The sequence below is a fragment of the Scyliorhinus canicula genome, chromosome 8, assembly GCF_902713615.1.
Source record: "Scyliorhinus canicula chromosome 8, sScyCan1.1, whole genome shotgun sequence".
Taxonomy (NCBI): domain Eukaryota; kingdom Metazoa; phylum Chordata; class Chondrichthyes; order Carcharhiniformes; family Scyliorhinidae; genus Scyliorhinus; species Scyliorhinus canicula.
The window spans coordinates 53,092,237-53,117,069 of NC_052153.1; the positions used below are offsets into that span (position 1 = coordinate 53,092,237).

General features: G+C 45.8%; 1 protein-coding gene across 3 annotated transcripts in view; it reads right to left on the reverse strand.

Moving 5' to 3' along the window:
- The window catches only part of LOC119970257 (nuclear cap-binding protein subunit 1), a 106,801-nt gene that overhangs the window by 26,271 nt on the left and 55,697 nt on the right, over nucleotides 1–24,833 (reverse strand). For all 3 annotated transcript variants that reach the window (XM_038804581.1, XM_038804583.1, XM_038804582.1), the window contains 5 exons: nucleotides 24,226–24,289; nucleotides 22,526–22,636; nucleotides 21,662–21,726; nucleotides 7,314–7,376; nucleotides 270–344 (listed from right to left, as the gene is read on the reverse strand). In XM_038804581.1, coding sequence (XP_038660509.1) covers nucleotides 270–344; nucleotides 7,314–7,376; nucleotides 21,662–21,726; nucleotides 22,526–22,636; nucleotides 24,226–24,289 — 378 coding nt within the window. The remainder of the gene's footprint in view (nucleotides 1–269; nucleotides 345–7,313; nucleotides 7,377–21,661; nucleotides 21,727–22,525; nucleotides 22,637–24,225; nucleotides 24,290–24,833) is intronic.

The window sequence follows — 24,833 nt, forward strand, 5'->3', positions numbered from 1 at the left end:
CATTCCACAAGAAACAAGAAACTTCATATTTGTTCCTCCCAACCCCCAACCCCATTATAGTACAAGTTATAAATGTCTACGTACGCAACATCCTTAAACTGAATTACTTAGGAAATATGTGCCAGGGTTTTAGGGATAATCTATATCCCAGATGTTTAATTACTCACGCCGTTCAATTAAACATCCAACTCCCCTCGTGACAAATTTAACAGCGTTGATTTTGAAAAATCAAGAATCAGTAAAGTTGATAAAAATAAATTTTTATTTACCTCATACATTTCTCCAATACTTCACGCAAAAACTTTGGTTTGGCTTGGTCAGGGTCCAGAGCCAAACAATCAGACCTGTTTGTTCATGCGTGTGTGGGTGGGACAAAGATAGAAAAAAAGATAATGAGTTATTTATGTACATAGAACATAGAATGATAGAGTGCAGTACAGGCCCTTCGGCCCACGATGTTGCACCGACATGGGAAGTCAAAAACTAAAGGCCATCTAACCTACACTATGCCATTATCATCCATATGCTTATCCAATAAACTTTTAAATGCCCTCAAAGTTGGAGAGTTCACTACTGTTGCAGGTAGGGCATTACACGGCCTCACCACTCTCTGCGTAAAAAACCTACCTCTGACGTCTGTCCTATATCTATTACCCCTCAATTTAAGGCTATGTCCCCTCGTGCTAGCCACCTCCATCCGCGGGAGAAGGCTCTCACTGTCCACCCTATCTAACCCTCTGATCATTTTGTATGCCTCTATTAAGTCACCTCTTAACCTTCTTCTCTCTAACGAAAACAACCTCAAGTCCATCAGCCTTTCCTCATAAGATTTTCCCTCCATACCAGGCAACATCCTGGTAAATCTCCTCTGCACCCGTTCCAAAGCTTCCACGTCCTTCCTATAATGAGGCGACCAGAACTGTACGCAATACTCCAATTGCGGCCGTACCAGAGTTTTGTACAGCTGCAACATGACCTCATGGCTCCGGAACTCAATCCCTCTACCAATAAAGGCCAACACACCATAGGCCTTCTTCACAACCCTATCAACCTGGGTGGCAACTTTCAGGGATCTATGTACATGGACACCGAGATCCCTCTGCTCATCCACACTGCTAAGAATTTTACCATTAGCCAAATATTCCGCATTCCTGTTATTCTTTCCAAAGTGAATCACCTCATACTTCTCTACATTAAACTCCATTTGCCACCTCTCAGCCCAGCTCTGCAGCTTATCTATGTCCCTCTGTAACCTGCAACATCCTTCCACACTGTCTACAACTCCACCGACTTTAGTGTCGTCTGCAAATTTACTCACCCAACCTTCTGTGCCCTCCTCTAGGTCATTTATAAAAATGACAAACAGCAACGGCCCCAGAACAGATCCTTGTGGTACGCCACTCATAACTGAACTCCATTCTGAACATTTGCCATCAACCACCACCCTGTGTCTTCTTTCAACTAGCCAATTTCTGATCCACATCTCTAAATCACCCTCAATCCCCAGCCTCCGTATTTTCTGCAATAGACGACCGTGGGGAACCTTATCAAACGCTTTACTGAAATCCATATACACCACATCAACTGCTCTACCCTCGTCTACCTGTTCAGTCACCTTCTCAAAGAACTCGATAAGGTTTGTGAGGCATGACCTACCCTTCACAAAACCATGCTGACTATCCCTAATCATATTATTCCTATCTAGATGATTACAAATCGTATCTCTTATAATCCTCTCCAAGACTTTACCCACAACAGACGTGAGGCTCACCGGCCTATAGTTACAGGGGTTATCTCTACTCCCCTTCTTGAACAAAGGGACCACATTTGCTATCCTCCAGTCCTCTGGCACTATTCCTGTAGCCAATGATGACATAAAAATCAAAGCCAACGGCTCAGCAATCTCTTCCCTGGCTTCCCAGAGAATCCTAGGATAAATCCCATCAGGCCCCGGGGACTTATCTATTTTCACCTTGTCCAGAATTGCCAACACTTCTTCCCTACGCACCTCAATGCCATCTATTCTAATAGCCTGGGTCTCAGCATTCTCCTCCACAACATTATCTTTTTCCTGAGTGAATACTGACGAAAAGTATTCATTTAGTATCTTGCTTATCTCCTCAGCCTCCACACACAACTTCCCACCACTGTCCTTGACTGGCCCTACTCTTACCCTAGTCATTCTTTTATTCCTGTACCCTGGAATAAAGTCCAGAAACATGTTTTAGAACAGGGTCAGCCAAACTGTGACCAAGGGACAGGCAGCCCCAAGATTTAGCTTGTGGAGCTCGGTCATATTCAAATTTATCTCTTATTCATTGATTTGTCCTGCTTGAATTTGGTGGCCAGGTGTTCATTTCAGTGAATAAATTCTGAAGAAGGGCACAAAGACTAATGGGAGCAACCATTAAAATGTTGTGGATTAGATTCTGCAGTCAGCAATGTAGCGATGGGTCACTGTGGCATGGTTTTCCCCATTTCCAATGTCAATTTGAATCTGGCACCAAAATAAGGAGATCGCCTGGTGTCCAGCAACAGTGATGTCATCAAGCAGCAAAGTAAAACCACTTAATCTCTGTTATTTTTCATTTTCGTTTGATAGCAAAATAAATGATTGGGGCATACATATAGGATTAGAGTCGAAGCAAAAATGTTGTCAACTTTAGAAAAAAATAGAATAGTAAAATACAAAATACCGCATAATTAAGAAATCGGACATTCAACAATTATACAATTACTCCTTCTGGGCTACTGAGGTTGTTGAGCCGTAATTCTGAACAGTGTGCTGTTAAAAACTGGATCGACCACATTCAACAGGGTGCAACTTTTTACACAAGACTATAAGCATAACGATGAATCATGACAGCAACATTTTGATTTCTGCATTTAACTGCTTGTGTATGAACTTCAGAAGTCGCTGTCAGTTTCAGAGGAGTAAAGACGACAAATGGCTGACAGCTTTTGACATCACTACTGTTGCAAAATTCAGGCTTATTTGTGTTGACCGAGGTTCCACAATATGTGAACAATAATGGTAAAAGGTTTGCTCTCCCACTTCCACTTTAGTGCTTGCCCATTTATTACGATCCCAAACCAGACCCCAACAGTGGCTAGGATACTGAACTGAAACTCCAATATTTTATTTTATTTTGTAAGACTGTGCGGAAAAAATACTTTGCTGCAGGAGCGACTGTACGGAGAAATAGAGATTTGGTATTTTAAAATAAAATTCTTTATTATGATTAAACTCTTTAACCACACCCAAACACAGTTTACGATTATCCCTTAAATAATACTACTCAATGCAGAAAATATCATACACACTTAATTACTATCTCTATTCCCAATTAAACAATAAAAAAAGGAGAAAAATACAGCTTTCAATCCATGCTATACCACAATGGCAAATTATACTTGCTTTCCAGAACAGATTTGGCTCCTTTTGGAACCCCTGCAGACTCTGGCTGTATGTCTTCAAAACACTGTTTCAACTGGTTTGTTTCAGCCTTGATACCAGCTAAGTATGCCTTAATTAGGTTTACGGCCTACCTATGCGAGCGTGGCTTGGTCCCGCCTATTGTGGGTGGGGTCCAGTTCCCAACGCCTCGCGGGACTTGGGTAGATTCCGCGAGATGTCGTGGCTGACGGGCAGCCCACAGGAGGCTTCACTCGGCATCTACTGGCCACGCTGTGCTTCCATTGGTTGCGTCGTGGCCTGTAGATCACGCTCTATTACTCTTTTTTTTTAAACTATCATACTGTGAGCAAAAGACCTTACTTGTGGTCTAAAAGGTTAGTCAAATCTGAACTTAACTCCAAACATTTTCTCAAAATGTCTGAATAGCGTAGCTTCACCCAACAATGATATCATCTCCCCAAGCTAAAAATAAATGAACTCCCCAGATAGCCCAGGTTGTTTTTACACTGGTCAATTTTACCTTCTGACTCCTAAAAGCTTTCTGGTCTTGCAAAATAAAAGTAGAACATAGAACATAGAACAGTACAGCACAGGACAGGCCCTTCATGTTGCGCCGAGCCATGATCACCCTACTCAAACCCACGTATCCACCCTATACCCGTAACCCAACAACTCCCCCTTAACCTTACTTTTTCTAGGACACTACGGGCAATTTAGCCCGTATTTTAAAAGTATTTTAAAAAACATGACTACTGCAGTTATAGACGCTCTAACCTCAGGCTTTTAAATTGCCCAATGTTTATAATCCAATATCTAAAATCCTGCATTTTCCACACCTTATACACCCACTTGATCAATGAAGATGACCCCAGACTCCACTATTCACAGTGTAGTGGATCAATATAGACAGACTATACCCCCTCATCAAGACACTTAAAAACCATATTCATGTACAGGGATACTTCAAGAATGCACACAAGAGCTGCAAGTCTCAACGCAATAAGCAAATTGTAACCAGTAGAATGCCAGAGGGATCAATACTAGGGTCTAAATTATAACAAGCCCTTGCTTTAAATTGCCCCACTTTATGTCATTTTACTTTAAAGTCATACAGTCTTTACAGCTGGTATTCCTGATCATGTTGATCATCATTTTCCATTTAATGCTATTGCATGCCATTTTGCGTTGTTGTTGCATATGTTGTGTTGCCTCACGTTGATGTGACACCTGGACCCATGACCCCCGATCAGTGCCATTTTGAAGCTAGTGCGATAAGAGGTGTTCATTTGCATTGGAGGAAGCTGAGATTTATTTTTAATGCTGAAGCAAAGTTCTCAAGAAAGAATGTCAAAACCAAGTTTTTTTTCCGCAAGGAAGAAGTTGAAAAGGCCAATTTCTTGACTCAGCAAGCTGATTTTTTTCAGAGCCCCAGGTGTGCCTGATGTGCAGCTTTACAGTGGATGAGCCAGGGAGGCCATTTTAAAGTTTGCGAGAGAGAGATATTTGCTATTTTACAAAGGTAAAATTGCTTTCCTTGTCTCAGGACTTGTTCGGGTGAAAAATACAGGGTGCAGTACTTACCTTTCAGGCAATCTTCTGATTAATTTTGGAGACCCTAAGTCTGGCCCTTGTTTAACTCTGCAGCAGATGAGGCACAGAGGCCATTTTAAAGTCAGCGAGGAAGCCCAGCGTCAAGGTGCTAATCTCTCAAAGCCACCTCCACTGAAATTCTATAGGCTTGTCCTCAAAGCATCCCTGAAGATATCAAACATTGTTGGGAACGCAGAGGGAAAGTCACAGCATCGGAGGGAGTGAAAAAAACCTACCAAACAACTCATTAGAGTCTGCAGATTACGCATTGGACTTAACATTATCTAATGTGGATTTATACAGTATTTCTTTTATATTTAATGATTTATTTTATTTTGAAAGTTATTTCAACTAGGAGTGTACAGTATATATAGTATTTCAACTTGTTCACAGGTCATGATTTTCAGGAACCAACTACAAACTTATTGTATTTATGATCTATGCTAAATGAATTGGATGAAGGGGCAGACTATATTATTGCCAAATTTGCTGATTACACAAAGATAGGTAGGAAAGCAGGTTGTGAAGCGAATAAAGAGTCTGCAAAATCATCATAATAATAATAGCTTATTGTCACAAGTAGGCTTCAATGAAGTTACTGTGAAAAGCCCCTAGGTTATAGATAAGCTAACCGAGTGAGAGTGGGCAAACATTTGGCAGGTGGGAGTATAATGTTGGAAAATGAGGTTGCCCACTTTGTCAAGAATAGAAAATCAAAATATTATTTAAATTGTGAGATTGCAGAATGCTGCAGTACAGAGGGATTCTGTAGCCTTCAGACACAAAAAGTTAGCATGGAGGTACAAGTGATTAAGAAGGTAAATTGAATGTTGGCCTCTATGCAAGGAGGTAGAGAATAAAGTAAAGAAGTTGTGCTGCAATTATACAGGGCATTGGTGAGACCACATCTAGAGTACTCCGTACAATTTTGGTCGCCTTATTTAAGTAAGCACAGTAAGAAGTCTTACAACACCAGGTTAAAGTCCAACAGGTTTGTTTCAAACGCTAGCTTTCGGAGCCCTGCTCCTTCCTCAGGTGAATGGAGTAGTGCTCCGAAAGCTAGCGTTTGAAACAAACCTGTTGGACTTTAACCTGGTGTTGTAAGACTTCTTACTGTGCTCACCCCAGTCCAACGCTGACATCTCCACATCATATTTAAGTAAGGATATATTTGCATTGGAAGCAGTTCAAAAAGGGCAAACAAGACTGCCTCCTGGGATGGAAGAGTTGTCTTATGGGGAAAGGTTGTGTAAGTTGTATCTGTGCTCAGTGGAGTTAGAAGATTAAGAGGTGATCTCATTGAAACATACAAGATTCTGAGGAAATTTGACACATGAAATGAAATGAAAATGAAATGAAAATCGCTTATTGTCACAAGTAGGCTTCAAATGAAGATACTGTGAAAAGCCCCTAGCCGCCACATTCCGGCGCCTGTTCAGGGAGGCTGGTACGGGAATTGAACCGTGCTGCTGGCCTGCCTTGGTCTGCTTTAAAAGCCAGCGATTTAGCCCTGTGCTAAACCAGCCCTTTATTGAAGCTAAAAAGATGTTCTTCCTCATGGGGGAATCTAGAACTAAGGAGCACAGCTTAATGAAAGATGAGGAGGATTTATTTTCTCTCAAAGGATTATCGGACTTTGGAATTCTCTTCCAAAGAAGCAGAGGCATACTATCCAATGATGCAGGACCTCATATCACAGCAGGACACATCACAACCAATACAATCCTCTTCTCCTTCGACTCGTGTCCAAAGGCAATTCCAGCAAATGTGACTAATTCGTTATCAGGAATGGGAACCCATATTAATTTTCCACACCAAAGCCACTTTCAACCAGCATCAATCTGAGGAGATCAGTTAACTCAGACAGCCTGATGGTGAAAGACACCAGGACAATATATCTTTAATTATGAATATTTAAATTTCCTTCTCTTTACTTCGATTTCAAGGGGCCATACACAAACTGCAGCCGAATGGATAAACAAGTAACTAGATTTCCAGGTTCCTGCTATGCACTGGATAGTCACCAGGTGGTGTGAAGAGCTGTTAGGCAATGATTTAAGCCCTACCTTCCTCCACTCCTGCCTTGGTCAGTCAGGATGATATCTCTCCTGGTGGCCTCGGTCTGATTTGAACCTCAGAATAATGAAATCAAACCTAGTGCTACCTTGCTGCACCAAATACTCTGGCTCAAACATCAGTGCGGCCCTTTTACACAAAATTTCAAAAGGCACCAGATTCAATATTGTAAATATGTTCAGTTACTGCTAATCTGCCGTCAAAATAACTACAGAACCTCAATACTTACCAATCATCCCAGCTCCATCTGAATTGAAAGTTACTCAAATGATGAGAAAACCAGTTGATAAATCTGGAAAGGAACATTTGAAACATAGGTTAACAACAGTTGGGGTAATGGAGGTTAGACGATATCGGGAAACACACTGGGAGGAAAGGTGCTTTGAAGTGTGATAATGTAACAAAAAAAATGCATGTTGTTACTTTCCTGTTGTATTACTGTGGACTGGAGGTCTTGTAATGCAGTGGGTAGTGCCCCTAACTCTGGGCCAGAAACTCTGGGTTCAAGTCGCACTTCAGGACTTGATTGCCAGGGGAGGTGTTCTTAACATGGCGAAACTGGTTTTGATCAGCCTGTTAATCATTCCAATACATCTGATGGCAGGTGGTTACAGCAGAGTGTTTCCTAGTCAGCCACACTGCAGAAGGCAACAGCAAACTTCTGCAGTATTTTGCCAAGTGTAATCATGGACCAATCCAAAGGGTCGAGGATCGCAAATGCTCTCTTAGGGCATGATGCTTGAATGGAGAACTGCTGTGTAATCTATCCCTAATATTGATGGAAACATTTCAGACATCAGACCTCATTGTACCAACTCCAACAGAAATGGCAAGGCAGACATCCCATCAAAACTGCTTGTGGGAACTGGGAACAATGGGCGGGAGACGGGCTGGCGCCGAGGCTGGGAGCACCAGGCTAGCTGAGTGCAGCTAGTCAACGGGAGCCGAGGTGGGGGGTGTCCATAAGGGGGAGGGGGGAGTTGTTCTGCTGACGGGGATGGAAACTGGGCATGGTAACAGTGAGGAGGTCATGGGTGGAGCCGGCCAGGAGACAGGCCAGAGGAAGCGCGACACATGGCTGGGGGGCTGGCCAAGGAAAGGGGATGGCTGATCGGCAAAGGCGGGGGGAGTGCCCCCCAATCAGGCTGATCATCTGGAATGTTAGAGGGTTAAACGGGCCAGTGAAGACGGCGTGTGTGTTTGCGCATCTGCAGGTTCTGAAGGCGGACATAGTCTTGCTGCAGGTGACGCACCTGAAAGTGGCAGACCAGGTTAGGTTAAGGAAGGGCTGGGTCAGTCAGGTCTTTCATTCGGGGCTGGATTCTAAGACGAGGGGGGTTGCGTTCCGGATTAATAAAAGGGTACAATTTGAGGCGGAGGGCACAGTCGTGGATGGGGGTGGCAGGTTCGTTATGGTGAGGGGTAAGCTCAAAGGGGTGAGAGTAGTCCTGATCAGTGTGTATGCCCCTAATTGGGACAATGTGGATTTTATTAGGAGGATGCTAGGGAAGATCCCCGACTTGGACTCGTGGAAGTTGATCATGGGCGGGGACTTTAATACAGTCCTGGACCCGAGCCTGGACTGGTCATGCTCAAGAACGGGCAGGTTGCCAGCAATGGCAAAGGAACTGAGAGGGTTCATGGAGCAAATGGGGGGAGCAGGTCCGTGGAGATTTAGCCGGCCGACGGCGAGGGAGTTCTCGTACTATTCCCACGTCCACAAGGTGTATTGCCGAATTGACTACTTTGTTGTGAGTAGGGACCTGTTGGCCGGAATGGTGGGGCAGAATATTTGGCAATTGCCATATCGGACCATGCTCCGCACTGGGTAGACCTGCAGTTTTGTAAGGACAGCTTTCAGCACCCATCATGGAGGCTGGAAGGTGGACTACTCGCGGACGAGGCGGTGTGTGAGAGGCTGAGGAAATGCATGCAGATTTACCTGCAGGTGAACAATACTGGAGGAGTCTCGGCAGCGGTGCTCTGGGAGGCACTGAAGGCAGTGGTGAGAGGGGAGCTGATTTCAATCTGGGCGTACAGGGACAAGACAGACAGGGCAGAGACGAACCGACTGATGGAGGTAATTCTACGGATGGACAGGAGTTACACGGAATCCCCGAGGCCAGAGTTACTCAGGAAACGACAGAGGCTGCAGGCCGAGTTTGGGATGCTGACTACAGGCAAGGCTGTAGAGCAGCTTAGAAAGGTAAAAGGCGTGATTTATGAGCATGGGGAGAAGGCCAGTAGAATGCTTGCGCAGCAACTGAGGAAGAGGGAAGCAGCTAGGGAAATAGGGAGGGTAGTGGATGGGGAAGGTAATCTAGTGGGTGATCCAGCAGAGCTGAACAAGGTCTTTTGGGACTTTTATAGGAAGCTATACACTTCGGAACCACCCAGGAGACCAGGAATGGGGGGCGAAGAGTTATTGTGAGGCCTGAAGGTCATGCAGTTGGGTAAAGCCCCAGGGCCGGACGGGTATCCGGTGGAGTTTTACAAAACATTTGCCTGGATAGTGGAGCCGCTGCTGGTCAGGGTCTTTAACGAGGCAAGAGACAGAGGGATAAGGGCCCGGAGGCCTGTGGGTCATACAGACCTATCTCTTTGATCAACGTAGACGCCAAGTTACTGGCCAAGATTTTGGCGACCAGAATTGAGGACTGTGTACCGGATGTAATTGTGGAGGACCAAACCGGGTTTGTAAAGGGGAGGCAGCTGGTGGCCAACATAAGAAAGCTGCTCAACGTGATTATGATGCCTCCGGAGAGTAGGGAGGTAGAGATAGTGGTAGCCATGGATGCTGAAAAGGCTTTTGAACGGGTCGAGTGGGATTATCTGTGGGAGGTACTAGGACGGTTCGAGGCGGGTTCATCGACTGGGTTAGGCTATTGTATCAGGCCCCGGAGGCAAGTGTAAGGACGAACAGGACGACATCGGACTACTTTAGACTGCACCGTGGGACAAGACAGGGCTGCCCTCTCTCCCCACTGCTGTTTGCGCTGGCCATAGAGCCGCTGGCAATTGCACGGAGATCTGCTGTTATATGTATTGGACCCAATGGGGATGGACGGTATTATGGCAACCCTGAGGGAATTTGGCCGGTTCTCCGGATACAAACTGAACATGGCTAAGAGCGAGTTGTTTGTAATTCAGGCGAGGGGTCAGGAGAGTAGGCTGAAGGGGTTGCCTTTCAGGCTAGTGGGGGGAGAGTTTCCGATATTTGGGGATTCAGGTGGCAGGGGACTGGGGCAGGTTGCATAAGCTCAACCTATCCCGAATGGTGGAACGAGTGAAGAAGGAGGTCCGGAGGTGGGATGCGCTCCCGCTGTCATTGGCGGGGAGGGTGCAGACTGTTAAGATGACGATTCTCCCGCGGTTCTTGTTTGTTTTTCAGTGTCTCCCCATCTTTATCCCGCGGTCCTTCTTTAAGAGGCTGAATAAAATTATTCTGGGATTTGTATGGGCAGGGAAGTCCCCGAGGGTGAAGATTGAAAGGAACAGAGAAGGAGGGCTGGCATTGCCGAAGTTCAGCAACTATTACTGGGCGGTCAACATAGCGATGATAAGGAAATGGATGGTGGGTGCGTGGTAGGTTTGGGAGCGGATGGAGGCTGCTTCGTGCAGGGGCACTAGCTTGGCAGCCCTGGTCACGGCGCCTCTGCCGCTTTCGCCGGCATGGTACTCCACCAGCCCGATAGTGGCGGCGGCTCTTCGGATCTGGGGCCAGTGGAGGAGGCATGTAGGGGAGGTAAGAGCATCGGTGTGGACCCCAATCTGCGGCAACCACCGTTTTGCCCCGGGGAACATGGACGGGGGGGATATCGACTGTGGAGGAGGGCGCGGATTGTGAGGATGGGGGATCTGTTCCTGGAAGGGAGCTTTCCGAGCATGAGGGCGCTGGAGGAGAAGTTTGGGCTGGCGAGAGGGAACGACTTTAGATACTTGCAGGTGAGGGATTTTGTACGCAGACTGGTGCCGTCCTTCCCACGTCTCCTGCCGAAGGGGAGGCAGGACAGGGTAGTTTCTAGGGGAGAGGGTAGAGTTTCAGACGGCACTCAAGGAGCTAATGAGAGCTGAGGATATGCAGACCGAGGACCTTAAGCTTAAGTGGAAGGAGGAGCTCAGGGGTGGAGCTGGAGGATGATATTTGGGCAGAAGCCCTGAGCAGAGTAAACACGACCGCAACATGCGCCAGGCTCAGCCGGACCCAGGAGACGTGGGAAGGACGGCACCAGTCTGCGTACAAAATCCCTCACCTGCAAGTATCTAAAGTCGTTTCCTCTCGCCAGCCCAAACTTCTCCTCCAGCGCCCTCATGCTCGGAAAGCTCCCTTCCAGGAACAGATCCCCCATCCTCACAATCCCCGCCCTCCTCCACAGTCGATATCCCCCCCCGTCCATGTTCCCTGGGGCCCACATGACGGTGGCCCGGATGAGCAGTTTCTTCGGGCTGGAGGACAAGTGTGCTAGATGTGCTGCAGGGCCGGCTAACCATGTACACATGTTCTGGTCGTGCCCTAAACTGAGGGAGTATTGGCAGGGATTCGCAGATGTCATGTCTCGGGTATTGAAAACTGGGGTGGTAATGAGCCCGGAGGTTGCAATCTTTGGGGTTTCGGAGGACCAGGGAGTCCAGGAAGAGAGAGAGGCTTCCCTGGTAGCCCAGCGACGAATACTGTTAGCATGGAGGGACTCAAAGCCCCCCGAGGGCTGAGGTATGGCTATCGGACATGGCGAGCTTTCAAGTCAAGTTCGCCTTGAGAGGTTCGCTCGAAGTTGGCAGCCATTTATTGACTTCTTCGCAGAGGAGTAAGCGTCAGCGAGGGGGGGAGGGGAGGGGGGGGCCTAGGGTAGAGTAGAGTAGGGGAATATTGAGGCAGGTCCGTATGTGAACAGAGCTGTGGTTTGTACTATGTTTAATTTGTAAATTGTGTCTGGACTTCTTTTTGTTTTTGTACTGTATAATGTCACTTTTTCTATATGGCTAAAATACCTCAATAAAATTGTTTAAAAAACTGCTTGTGGGACGAGGCAAAAATTTTTTAATTGGTAACAAATTGAACAGCCTGCTTTTTCAAGGTAATAAGCTAGCTTTTCCCAGACATTCTCTCTCTGCTTACAGCATGGCAAACAATTCCCAACTTGTTGCAAAAGCAAAGATGATTAGAGTAAACAGCCTTGTAATAATTCAAAATGTTCCATTTTCTAGTAAGGTGATTTAACGAAACGATAATCGCCATAAGATTACTGTCCCAGAGCAATGACAATTTATGCAGCTTTGTAACAAGGCTCGCCCATGACCATCACGTCCATCTGGCAATGGCTCAATAGCTTTCAGCTTGCTTTTTCCCCAAATGAAAATAAGTAAAAGCTAAACAATTGATGTAGGTTCCTCATCAACTTTCAGTTTTGTAAATATAATTCCTTCACTTGGTGATCTTTTTTGTTTTGTAATTAATTCTAATCGATTACATCACATTGACATTTGTTTATAATCAGGATGGCGTGAAAGGACACCAGTGCAAGGGCCGCTCATTAGTTGCGAATCAGAAATTTATTGGGCTGAGGATTAAAATAATTACGTTGAATATTATTTTACAGCTTAATATAATACTGCATAATCCACTTGAAGACTATTTCAGTTTGGAAGACAATCTACAGATGTTATTATAAGAAACTTGTCTGGATATTGCTTGTTGTAACTGCCAAGAACTAAAATGTTGTGGGAAATTGAAACTGGTGGCATTTGGATATTTGCCATTTCAGTTTTTCAGCAAGATTGAATTTAATGTAATGATACGTTTCCATTTTAAGGATAAATTTGTACAAATGGTTCATTTTTACATAGAATAACCAAGCATCAGCCAGCACAAAAATAAATTGAGGATATTGTGTGTTTTTTCCCCCAAGCTCTAACTACTGTAAACTCGGGTAAAGTTGGACACAATAAGGCTGCCAACTTCCTTTCAATATCAATTTATTGCATATATATCTGATTCTTTAATTTACTGGCAGCTTATTTCGAAATCAATGAGCAATAGGAGATTCAATCGTGACTTTCAAAAGGATGTCGTCCAATTATCAAAATAGAAAACTTTTTCAGAGTTAAGTGAAAAAGATGATATACTGGGATTTGGCCTCTTGGAAAATGAACCAAGTTATTATTACAGCATCTGGGACACCATTTTATTTAAGATTTATGTTAATAGAGCTGTGGGTAACACCCATTGCTCGCTCTCTCTCTGATGTGATAATGAATAGAGCTTTAGATATTTCTCATTGCTCACTCTGTTTCATGAATCTACCTGATTTACAAAAATTTACCTGAAAATGTACGAATCCACAGCACATAAAATGCTGAAATTATGGCACGAGTGACAAACATCACCACTTTAATCACCGCTGTAATGTATATATCGGATTATATTCATTGAAGTTTAGAAGAGTGAGAGGGGATCTCATAGAAACTTACAAATTCTAACAGGAATAGACAGGGTAGATTCAGACAGAATGTTCCTGACGGTGGGGAGTCCAGAACTAGGGGTCATAGTTTGGGTATAAGGTTCAATCTTTTAGGACTGAAGTGAGGAGAAATTTCTTCACCCAGAGTGTGGTGAATCTGTGGAATTCGCTACCACAGGTAGCAATTGAGACCAAACGGTTGTGTAATTTCAAGAAGGAATTAAATGTAGCTCTTGGGGCTAAAAGGGTCAAGGGATATAGGGGGGCTCTCACTGGCCCGGTACTCCACAGTGGGGGTGGCGGCTCTGAGAGTTTGGGGGCAGTGGTGGAACCATATGGGAGTGGAGGGAGCATCGGTATGGGCTTCAATTTGTGGCAACCGCCGATTTGTCCTGAGGACATCGGATGGGAGGTTTCGGAGGTGGCAGAGGGCAGGTATCGAGAGGCTGGGGGATCTGTTTATTGATGGGAGCTTTCCTTGTTTGGATTTATAGGAGGAGTTTGAATTGCCTAGTGGGAATGGGTTTAGAATCTGCAGGTGAGGGACTTTGTGCAAAGACAGGTTTCGACCTTTCTACCGCCACAGGGGATACAGGATAAGGTAGTTTTGAAAACGGGGGTGGGGGAGGGGACGGTCTCGGAAATTTCTAAAGAGCTTATGGAGTGGGAGGGAACCCAGGTAGGGGAGGTGAAGCGTAAGTGGGAAGATGAGCTGGGTAAGGAGCTAGAGGCAGGTATGTGGGAAGATGCTCTGAGCAGAGTTAACACGTCCTCATCATGTGCCAGGCTCAGCCTGATACAATTCAAGGTGGTTCACCAGGCACACATGGTGGTGGTCCGGATGAGCAGGTTTTTTGGGGTAGAGGACAGGAGTGCAAGGCGTGCAGGAGGGCCCACAAACCAAGTCCACATGTTCTGGGCATGTCCAAAGTTTAGGAGATTCTGGCAGGGATTTGCGGATGTCATGTCCACGGTGCTAAAAACAAGGGTGGCGCGGCGATCTTTGGAGTGTTGGAAGACCCGTGAATCCAGAGGACGAGAGAGGCTGGCGTTTTGGCCTTTGCCTCCTTGGATCCGGAGGTGGCAGCCATTTCGCAATTTCTTCGGGAAAAACAAACTGTTAGCAGATACAATAAGAGGGGGGAGGGGGTTAGTGAATGAGGGGGTAGGATGAGTTAGTTTAGTTCAGGCGGGATCTGTGAGAGGAGATGGAGGGACTTGGAAATTGTGTGTATAAGCTATGGTGGCGGGGTATGGTTGTTGGTTGGGGGGGGGGGGGGGGGGCTGTTACGTGCTGAAATGTTTGTTAAATAAAAGGGGATATGGGGCGGGGGGGGAAAGAAGGCAGGATCACGGTATTGAACTTGATCAGCCATGATCATAATGAATGGCAAAGCAGGCTCGAAGGGCTGAAAGGCCTCCTCCTGCTTCTATTTCCTATGCTTCTGATGGCCTCAGTGTCTTAAAGTGCTGTTAGTCGTTCAGTTAGGAGTAAAAATTGAAACAAGCCTCTTTTATCAGATGCCAGTAAATGAAAAAAACAAATATGCATGTGATGAGACCATCAATTCACACGACACGTGGTTAGAAGCGAACAGTGGTTTTAATCGTCTTTCAACAGAGCCTGTCTGTGACGAGATGAACTCTAGATGAACTGGCAGGCAGGCTCACAACAGCAACCTTTATACTTCCGGTTAGGGGGCGGAGCCAAGGGTGGAGCCCAGTACAAGCTCCGCATCTCCCCCTATGGGTAGAGCCGCGCAACTACACATGATCTAGTACAAGGTACAGGCTCAACACATGTTGTACAATACAGTGTGGATTATTAGTGTTTATAATTCACCACATTCACCCCCTGTGAAAAAATCAAGTCCGGCGGGGGTGATGGCTTACAAATTGAGTCTGTCTGGTGGTCGAGTTGTCCGTTGTGATCGGCGGAGCACCGGGGTTGCAGCCTCTTCTGGTGGCTGGACGATCACGGTTCGTTGGGGTACGATGGCGGACTCCGGGGGTGATTCTGTCCGAGCTTCGTACCCGTCTGGTTCGACTGGGGGCTGGGGGCGCTGGAAGCTTGTGGGCGCGGAACATGTGTAGCGACTTGGTAGGTGCGGGGCGTGACGAGTTGGGCGGGGTGTAGTGTGAGGGGTACCTCGGCGGTGGTAGTGGTGGGATTCGATCCTGCCGGCGCTAGGTCCCGGAGGGATACAGTGTCCTGACGGCCGTCAGGGTACTCTATGAAGGCGTATTGGGGGTTTGAGTGTAGTAGAAGCACTTTCTCTACGAGGGGGTCAGTTTTGTGTGCCCTGACGTGCTTCCGGAGGAGTACTGGGCCCGGTGTCTTCAACCGTGCTGGGAGCGAAGCCCCCGTGGTAGTGCCCCTGGAAAAAGCAAAGAGCTGCTCGTGAGGGGTCTGGTTGGTGGCGGTACATAGGAGGGACTTAATAACGTGGAGCACGTCAGGGAGGACTTCCTGCCAATGGGAAACCGGGAGATTCCTGGACCGGAGGGTCAGTAGGACGGTCTTCCAGACCGTCGCATTCTCCCTCTCCACCTGCCCATTCCCCCTGGGGTTATAGCTGGTAGTCCTGCTCCAGGCGATGCCCTTGTCGAGCAGGTACTGACGCAGCTCGTCGCTCATGAAGGACGAACCTCGGTCGCTGTGTACGTAGCCGGGGAAACCAAACAGGGTGAAGATACTATGCAGGGCCCTAATGACTGTGTGGGAGGTCATATCGGGGCACGGGATAGCATAAGGGAAGCGGGAGAACTCGTCGATGACATTCAGGAAGTACACATTCCGATTATTCGAGGGAAGTGGCCCGTTGAAATCGATGGCGAGGCGTTCAAAGGGCCGAGAAGCCTTGACCAGGTGGGCCCTGCCTGGTCTATAGAAGTGCGGTTTGCACTCCGTAGAGATTGGGCAATCCCTGGTGATGGCTTTTACCTCCTCAGTGGAGAAAGGTAGATTTTGGGCTTTGATGTAGTGGGCGAGCCGGGTGACACTCGGGTGGCAGAGGTCATTGTGGATGGCTTTTAGGCGGTCGCTCTGCGTGCTGGCGCACGTGCCGCAGGACAGGGCATCTGGGGGCTCGTTGAGCTTCCCGGTCGATACATGATATCGTATTTGTAGGTGGAGAGTTTGATCCTCCACCTCATGATTTTATCATTTTTAATTTTGCCCCTTTGCGAGTTGTCAAACATAAAGGCAACCGATCTTTGGTCGGTGATGAGGATGAACCTTCTACCTGCGAGGTAGTGCCTCCAGTGATGTACAGCCTCCACAATGGCTTGTGCTTCCTTTTCGACCGTGGAGTGTTGAAGTTCTGAAGCGGAGAGGGTTCGGGAGAAAAATGCGACTGGTCTCCCTGCCTGATTCAATGTGGCTGCAAGGGCGACCTCTGAGGCATCGCTCTCAACCTGAAAAGGGACGGGTTCATCCACCGCCTGCATGGCCGCTTTGGCGATGTCCTCCTTGATGCAGTTGAAGGCCTGGCGAGCCTCAGCCGACAGGGGGAAAAGTGTGGCCTTAAATAGTGGGCGGGCTTTGTCCGCATATTGAGGGACCCACTGGGCATAGTATGAAAAGAATCCCAAGCACCGTTTGAGGGCCCTGGGACAATGAGGGAGAGGGAGTTCTAAGAGGGGGCGCATACGGTCCGGGTCAGAGCCCAGGACTCCGTTTTCCACGACATAGCCGAGGATGGCTAGCCTAGTCGTGCGGAAAACGCATTTCTCCATGTCGTAAGTGAGGTTGAGTTTCTGGGCCGTCTGGAGAAATCGATGGAGGTTGGCATCGTGGTCCTGCTGGTCATAGCCGCAGATGGTGACGTTATCCAAGTACCGAAACGTGGCCCGCAGCCCGTACTGGTCCACCATTCGGTCCATTGCTTGTTGGAACACTGAGACCCCGTTTGTGACGCCAAAGGGAACCCGGAGGAAATGGAAGAGGCGGCCATCGGCCTCGAATGGTGTGTAGTGGCGGTCCTCCGGGCGGATTGGGAGCTAGTGGTATGCAGACTTCAGATCCACCGTGGAGAAAATAGGATACTGGGCGATCTGATTCACCATGTCTGCAATCCTGGGGAGAGGGTACGCATCGAGGAGCGTAAACCGATTAATGGTCTGACTATAGTCCACGACCATGCGGGATTTTTCCCCGGTCTTGACGACCACCACCTGAGCTCTCCAGGGGCTGTTACTGGCCTCTATGATCCCCTCACGTAGGAGCCTCCGGACCTCGGTTCTGATAAACACCCTGTCCTGCAGGCTGTACCGCCTGCTGCGAGTGGCTACGGGTTTGCAGTCCGGAGTGAGATTGGCAAAGAGTGGGGGGGGGGGGGGGATTCACAGCGTGGCTAGGCTGCAGATAGTGAGTAGGGGTCCGCCGAAGCTGAGAGTGAGACTTTTGAGGTTACACTGGAAGTCGAGTCCCAGTAAGAGTGGAGCGCAGAGTTGGGCAGGACGTATAGTTGAAAATTAGAGTAGCTAGCGCCTTGGATTGTTAGGGTCGCGACGGTGCGCCCTTGGAGGTGAACAGAGTGGGAGCCCAAAGCGAGGGAGATAGTTTGCCGTGCAGGAAAAACAGGGAGCGAACAGCGTCTTACCAGATCTGGGTGTACGAAGCTCTCGGTGCTCCCGGAGTCAAAGAGGCACGGTGTACTGTACCCGTTGATTTTAACGGTCATCATGGAGATGCGGAGGTGTTTCGGACGCGACTGGTCCAACGTGACCGCGCTGAGTTGTGGGTAGTCGGCGGCTCGATCAGCTGTGCTGGAGTTGCCCCGTGGTGAATGCCCGCTGAGGTCGCAGTCTTCGATCTGGGTTGCTGAGTTTGGAGCCCAAGATGGCCACCCCCGTGAATCGCACGTGGTGGGCGGCAAGGAAGATGGCGTCCAAGATGGCGGCCCCCATGAGTCGCACGTGGCCGGCCGCGTGGTGGGGGGTTGCCAAGATGGCGGCCCCCATAGGTCGCACGTGGCGGTTGGGGGCGGAGTCGGAGTACAGGCCGCAGCGTTACGGGGCCTGCGAATTCAGGGAGCGAGTGCTCCGGGCTGCAGGAGGGTTTGAGGCTGGAGCTCTCTTCGCCAGACATACTCTGGCATAGTGTCCTTTGCGACCGCAGCTGCTGCAGGCCGCGTTGCGGGCCAGGCAGTGCTGCCGCGGGTGCTGGGGCTGGCCACAAAGGTGGCAGGCTGGAGTAGCATAGTGGCTGGGTGGTCGCGCGGCGCAGGCCTGGGGTAGTCGCTGGTCAGGGGCCCATGACAGGGTCGCGGAGTCCGCGGGGAACGAGGTGAGGCTGCGGAACGAGACCTCCATAGTTGTGGCGAGTTCTACATTGTCTTCAAAGTTTTGGGCCCCTTTCTCAAGCAACCGCTGGCGCACGTAATTGGATCTGAGGCCTGCAACAAATACATCGCGGACAGCGAGTTCCCTATGTTCTGCAGCATTTACAGCTCGGTAATTACAGTCCCGGGATAAGGTTTTTAAGTCTCTTAGGAATTCTTCTAGCGATTCTGTGGGGCGCTGGCGGTGAGTAGTAAAAACGTGGCGCGCGTAGACCTCATTGACGGGCCTCACGTACATTCTGTCGAGTAGGGCCAGGGCCTTTGTATATGAGCCAGTACAATTAAGTTGAGTAGATATACGATGGCTCACCCTTGCGTGCAGTAGGCTGAGTTTCTGCTCCTCCGTAGTTTCTGTAGTGCTTGCTTCAGCCAGGTAGGCCTTAAAACATCAGAGCCAGTGTGAAAAGATTTCTTTCGCCTCTGCATCCTGTGGGTTGAGTTCCAGTCGATCAGGTTTGAGGGCTGATTCCATGGTCATTCCTTACTGTTTCTTAAGACGATCAAATTGATGAGACCATCAATTCACGCGACACGTGGTTAAAAGCGAACAGTGGTTTTAATGGTCTTACAACAGAGCCTGCCTGTGACGAGATGAACTCTAGATGAACTGGCAGGCAGGCTCACAACAGCAACCTTTATACTTCCGGTTAGGGGGCGGAGCCAAGGGTGGAGCCCAGTACAAGCTCCTCATCTCCCCCTATGGGTAGAGCCGCGTAACTACACATGATCTAGTACAAGGTACAGGCTCAACACATGTTGTACAATACAGTGTGGATTATTAGTGTTTATAATTCACCACAGCATGCAACAAATTGATATTACAAGAAGTTGGCAACCTCATCGTGCCCTTGTTTATTTGAGTTCACAGTAGTTAGGAGTTTGAGAAAAACCATACCATACTCTCAATTTATATGCTGAATGGTGTTGGATTATTCGGAGTAAAATGTTCCAAATGAAACAGATGGACAAATTTACCCTTAAAATGGAAACATATCACTGCGCCAAATCCAACCTGCTGAAAAACTGATCTGGCAAATATCCAAATGCAACTGGTTTCACTCTCCCAATGCCATTTTACTTTTGGCAGTTGCAACAAACAATATCCAGACAAGTTTCTTAAAACATCTGTTGATCGTCTTTCAAACTGATACTGTCTTCACGTGGATTGTGCAGTATAATGTTAAACTGTAAAATAATGTTCCAACTTAATTATTTTAATGCTCAACCCAATCAATTACAGATTTGTGACTAATGAGCGGGTCTTGTTTCAGCACTGGTGTTATTTCACACCATCTTAATTATAAACAAATATAAATTAAATTAAAATGATATCTTCAATGTGAAGTAAGAAATAAGAATTAATTACAAAACAAAAAAGATCACCACAGGTAAAGGAATAAATATTTATTTTAAATTAAGGGAGATGGGAAACCCAGACAATTGGTTAGTGTTTACTTTATTTCTCTTGTAAAACAGCGAGCGGACTGCCATTGAACTACTGCCAGATAAAATGGGCTAGCTTTGGTTAAGGCCAGATCCAAGTTAGCTCAGGAGGTAATTTCCCCCTCTTTCTTTCTCCTCCCCCCCCCAGGAATAGCAGACCTGGAATAGGCTGCTGGTTCATGCGGTGGACGGCAATTCATGAGAGCTGCTTGTGACAATAAGCAATTTTCATTTCATTTCATTTCTGGCTAAGATAGGCATCAATACATACAAGTAGTTATTTTAGAGAATTCAGAGTTCGAGTGATCTCTCTGGCTACTTCTGATCAGCTGGATGGGTTAAGGAGGAATTTTCCATATTTTCCTTCTTCAAATTTTCCTTGGTTTTTACCTAGCCTTTCCTCTCTCCCATTGATTTGGGTGCACTGAGAGTGTATATATAGTGATTGGCAAGGTATTAACTGTATGGTACAGGCTGGGTGCACCACAGGGGTCATTGTTCATATACCCAGCTTTCTTTGTTCACTTAAAGGTGGCCAATTCAGCTACAGTTCCACTAATGCTAGTAGGCCTTGCATAAGCGGGTAGTCAAGCACCCAAAAGGCCATTTAATAGAAGGTGTCAAAGGATGATAGCCAACTTTGATGCTATTCTCAACTGATGTGCACACACATGCATCTTCCACCGGAGTCAGAAGCCAAGCTTTTATGCAGAAATTTAAACTAATTTATTCCTCGTTAATCCAAGGATACTCGAGGCCAAACACAGCGAGCACGCTAACCCCATGGATCAACAATAGTCAACCTAGCACAGAACAGATCATAGAATCATAGAATTTACAGTGCAGGAAGAGGCCATTTGATTAATCGAGCCTGCACCGGCCTATGGAAAGAGCACTCTACTTAATCCCACGCCTCCAGCCCGTAACCCACCTAATCTTTGGTCACGGAGGAGCAATTTTGCACAGCCAATCCACCTAACCTGTACATCTTTGGACTGATTGAAACTAGGACATTTTTGGTACGTGTTGTGCAGTACCACACTACACACAGTGGACATTTATCAATAGAACATCAGAAATATCCTTAATTTTAAACATGTGAACACAGGAACAAAGAATGATAGCAATTGTCCCGTTTGTAAAATGATTGTGACAAGTGAGTTAAATACATTTTACCTTGAATTAATTTGAACAGTTTCTTAGTTATAGAAGTGTTCTAAAACAATTACTTCTATTCTTGATCTTCATTTTAGACAGAAATCCTACAACGCACAACAGAAATGATCACCTAAAACTGCATTTACAAACAAATTTAAACTGATGACAGTTACCTGTCTATGCAAATTGTATTCATACTATCGATTCGCATGTATAGCATCTCCGTGGCTTGTGCAAGCTGAGATTTACCAGTTAAGCAAAACATGAAACATGTTTATCAGAAAATTACAATTACAAAGGACAATTACAAGGGAAATTTTTCATGCAGCAGGTGGCTAGGATCTGGGATGCACTGTCTGAGATTCTGGTGTAGGCAGATTCAGTCGTAGCTTTCAATGGGGAATTGAATAATATTTCAATAGAAAGCATTTGCAGGGCTTAGGGGAAAAAAGGTGAGGAATGGGACTAGCTGACTTATTCTTGTAGAGAGCCAGCATGGACAAGACACGCTTATTCTAAGCGTACCAATTTGTGAAGAGAAAACTTAAGGTCCCACAATCGCAGACAGAGATTACTCTCAGCAGCTATTATCGGGCGAGTGAGTCAATAATTTCCACTTTTAAAACAGATTTGTGTGTGTTTGTACCAGTAAGTTCCTCATACTATACAGCAATCCAGCATTCAATGAGACCTATAATAAGGAGAGTGTCCAATTGAGCTTCATTTGTATGACAACTTATCATGCCTCAGAGTCATCTCAAAGTGCTTCACAGGATTTGAAGCTCAAGCAGTTCAAAGAGTCAAAACCAAAAGCAGTGGAAAGCTAGCAAGAAGCATTTCAAAGCATTTCTCTGCTTTTGGGTCAAGAGAAAACCTACCCAAAAAGAATAATGAAAACAATCCACATAACTTATGAACATTATTAAACAGACAGGAAGGCATTTGATATTGGAAATACTCTCCTCTTATGCTTACTCCTGAGTTGTTAGCATTGAGTAAATGGTTCTTTCAAATAACTAACATTGCCAAAAGGATACCACTTGTGGTAAAGAGCCAGGCTGCAGCTTGCAGAGTTCGATCAACAGTGTTGTATACATGACCTCAATATGAGGGGGTAAGGGCAACTGGAAAAGTTCTCCGAAGACAACCTACACAAACAATCATTAACATTATTGAAAAAACACTTGTAATTTACTGGAAGTGAACAGAAATACATATTCAACTGCATAAATGTGTTTATAGAATCACAATTACCCCACCCCATCTTGTAGTCTTAGAAACTCTAGTTCCTTAGCAAAAGCATCATTGGCAAAACTGTCAATCAATAGATGCTAAAATGTCAGTTTTGTTTTGTAATGTGTATACATACACTGAGGCGCTTTAACACATAAAAGCTGCACCACATTAGCCAAGTGGACCAAGGCTTTCTAACAAGTATGTACCACTGAAATGATAAACAAAATCATGCTGAAGGAACTAGGGGAATCTCTTCCTAAAACCTAACACTATTAAAATATGGTCTGAATATAAACTATAGAATAGAATGTAGAGGACAGTCGGAGACCATTTAGCTCATTGTGGCTCTTTGGTAGAGCTATCCACCAGTCCCACTCCCTTCCTCCTTCCCTATTAACACTGCAATTGCTTTCATTTAGAAATTCATCCAATCCCCTTTAGAAAGTTACTTTGAATCCTCTTCCTGCACCTTTCAGGCACGGCATTCCAGATCACAATACCTCAGCATAAAAAGAGAGATTTCCTCATGTGACCCCGGCTTCTTTTGTCAATCACTTTAAATGTGTTTCATCTGGTTACTGACCCTTCTGTCACAGGATATAGTTTTTCCTTATTTGACCATGACTCTTCCATGATTTTAAACATCACTTTCAAATTGCCTCTTTAGCTTCTCGGTTCCAAGGAGAACACCAGTTTCTCAAGCCATCCCACAGAACTTAAGTCTTCCATCTTTAGTATCATTCTGGTAAATCTCTTCTGCATCCTCTCCAAGACCACACTGTATGTCCTTCCTAAAAGTGTGGTGGCCAGATTTGAAAATAATACTCCTGCTGAGGTTTAATCAATGATTCATAAAGATTTAGCATAGCCTCCTCATTGTTGTACTCTATTCCTCTATTAATAAAGCCGAGAATCCATATGCTTTAAAAAAAAAAAAACAGCCTTCTCTGCTTGTCTGCTGCCTTCAAAGATTTGTGTGCCTACTTCAGCTCTCTTTGATGAAAATGTGCTGTTTAGTCTGATACTATCCTCCTCATTTATAACTACAGTTGTGGTATTTGCAAACTTTAATGTACTGTATATACAAGTCCAGTTCATTAATTTATGTCAAAAAGAGCAGTGATCCCAAAACCAAACACTGGGAATACAACAGCACACTTCGCTACAGTTCAATAAACAACAGTTCTCTGCTTTCTGTCCTTTTAACCAATTTTGTGCCCCTCCTTCCACTGTACCTTAAATCTCTTGGGTTTTTCTTTCAGCAACGAATCAGCATACATTCAGCATGTCTGAGGCTTTATCCAGCATTAGGTCATTGGAAAGGTTTCTTTCTAACATATAGCTTATCTTGAACAGCTCACACAATCTCTAGTTCAGTAAAGTGAATTTAAAAAAAAATATTTTTAACTTCACTTCTATCGGTCTAATTTTCTATACTTTGGAATCAAGTCTCCAGTAAGATAAAATGTGAGTTACCAACTTTCATTAAAAAGGAACACACCTCCACTATATGGTAATTCAGAGGAATCTTGTTTTTTCCAGGATAGCTAAGCAGCTGTGCAGCACTGTCAGAGAGAAGAAAATCAGCCAAGGGAATTTAAGGCAAAACAATAGAAATGTAAATTACAAATGTCACAGAATTACATTCAGAATCTCGACTATGAAGCTGAAATATGTCAGTGGCCCCCAGAAAATGAAGAGTTTACATTCTTTCACAGACCAAATTTAACAATTCAGTCTTAACATACTTCATCAAGTCTGCAATTTCAATACCAAGATCAATCACTAAACGTTAAAGAACAATCTTAAGATAAAGGACCATTGCCAACGGCAACTTAAATTGATCGAGGTCCCAATAGTTAGCAGACAAACCCACAAATTATTTTAAGAATTTTTGCTTTCTCTTCCCATTTCCTTATCAAATTCGGCTGCTTCAACAGTAACCTTCCCTCCATCATAAGATCAGAATGTTCACTGGTATTTGCAAAGTGTTCAGTCCCATTTGCGACTCTTCAGATACTGAAGCATGTCTATGTCCATATGCAACAAGACCTGAACAACATTCAGGCTTTGGCTAATAAATAGCAAGTGATATTAACATCCTTTAAG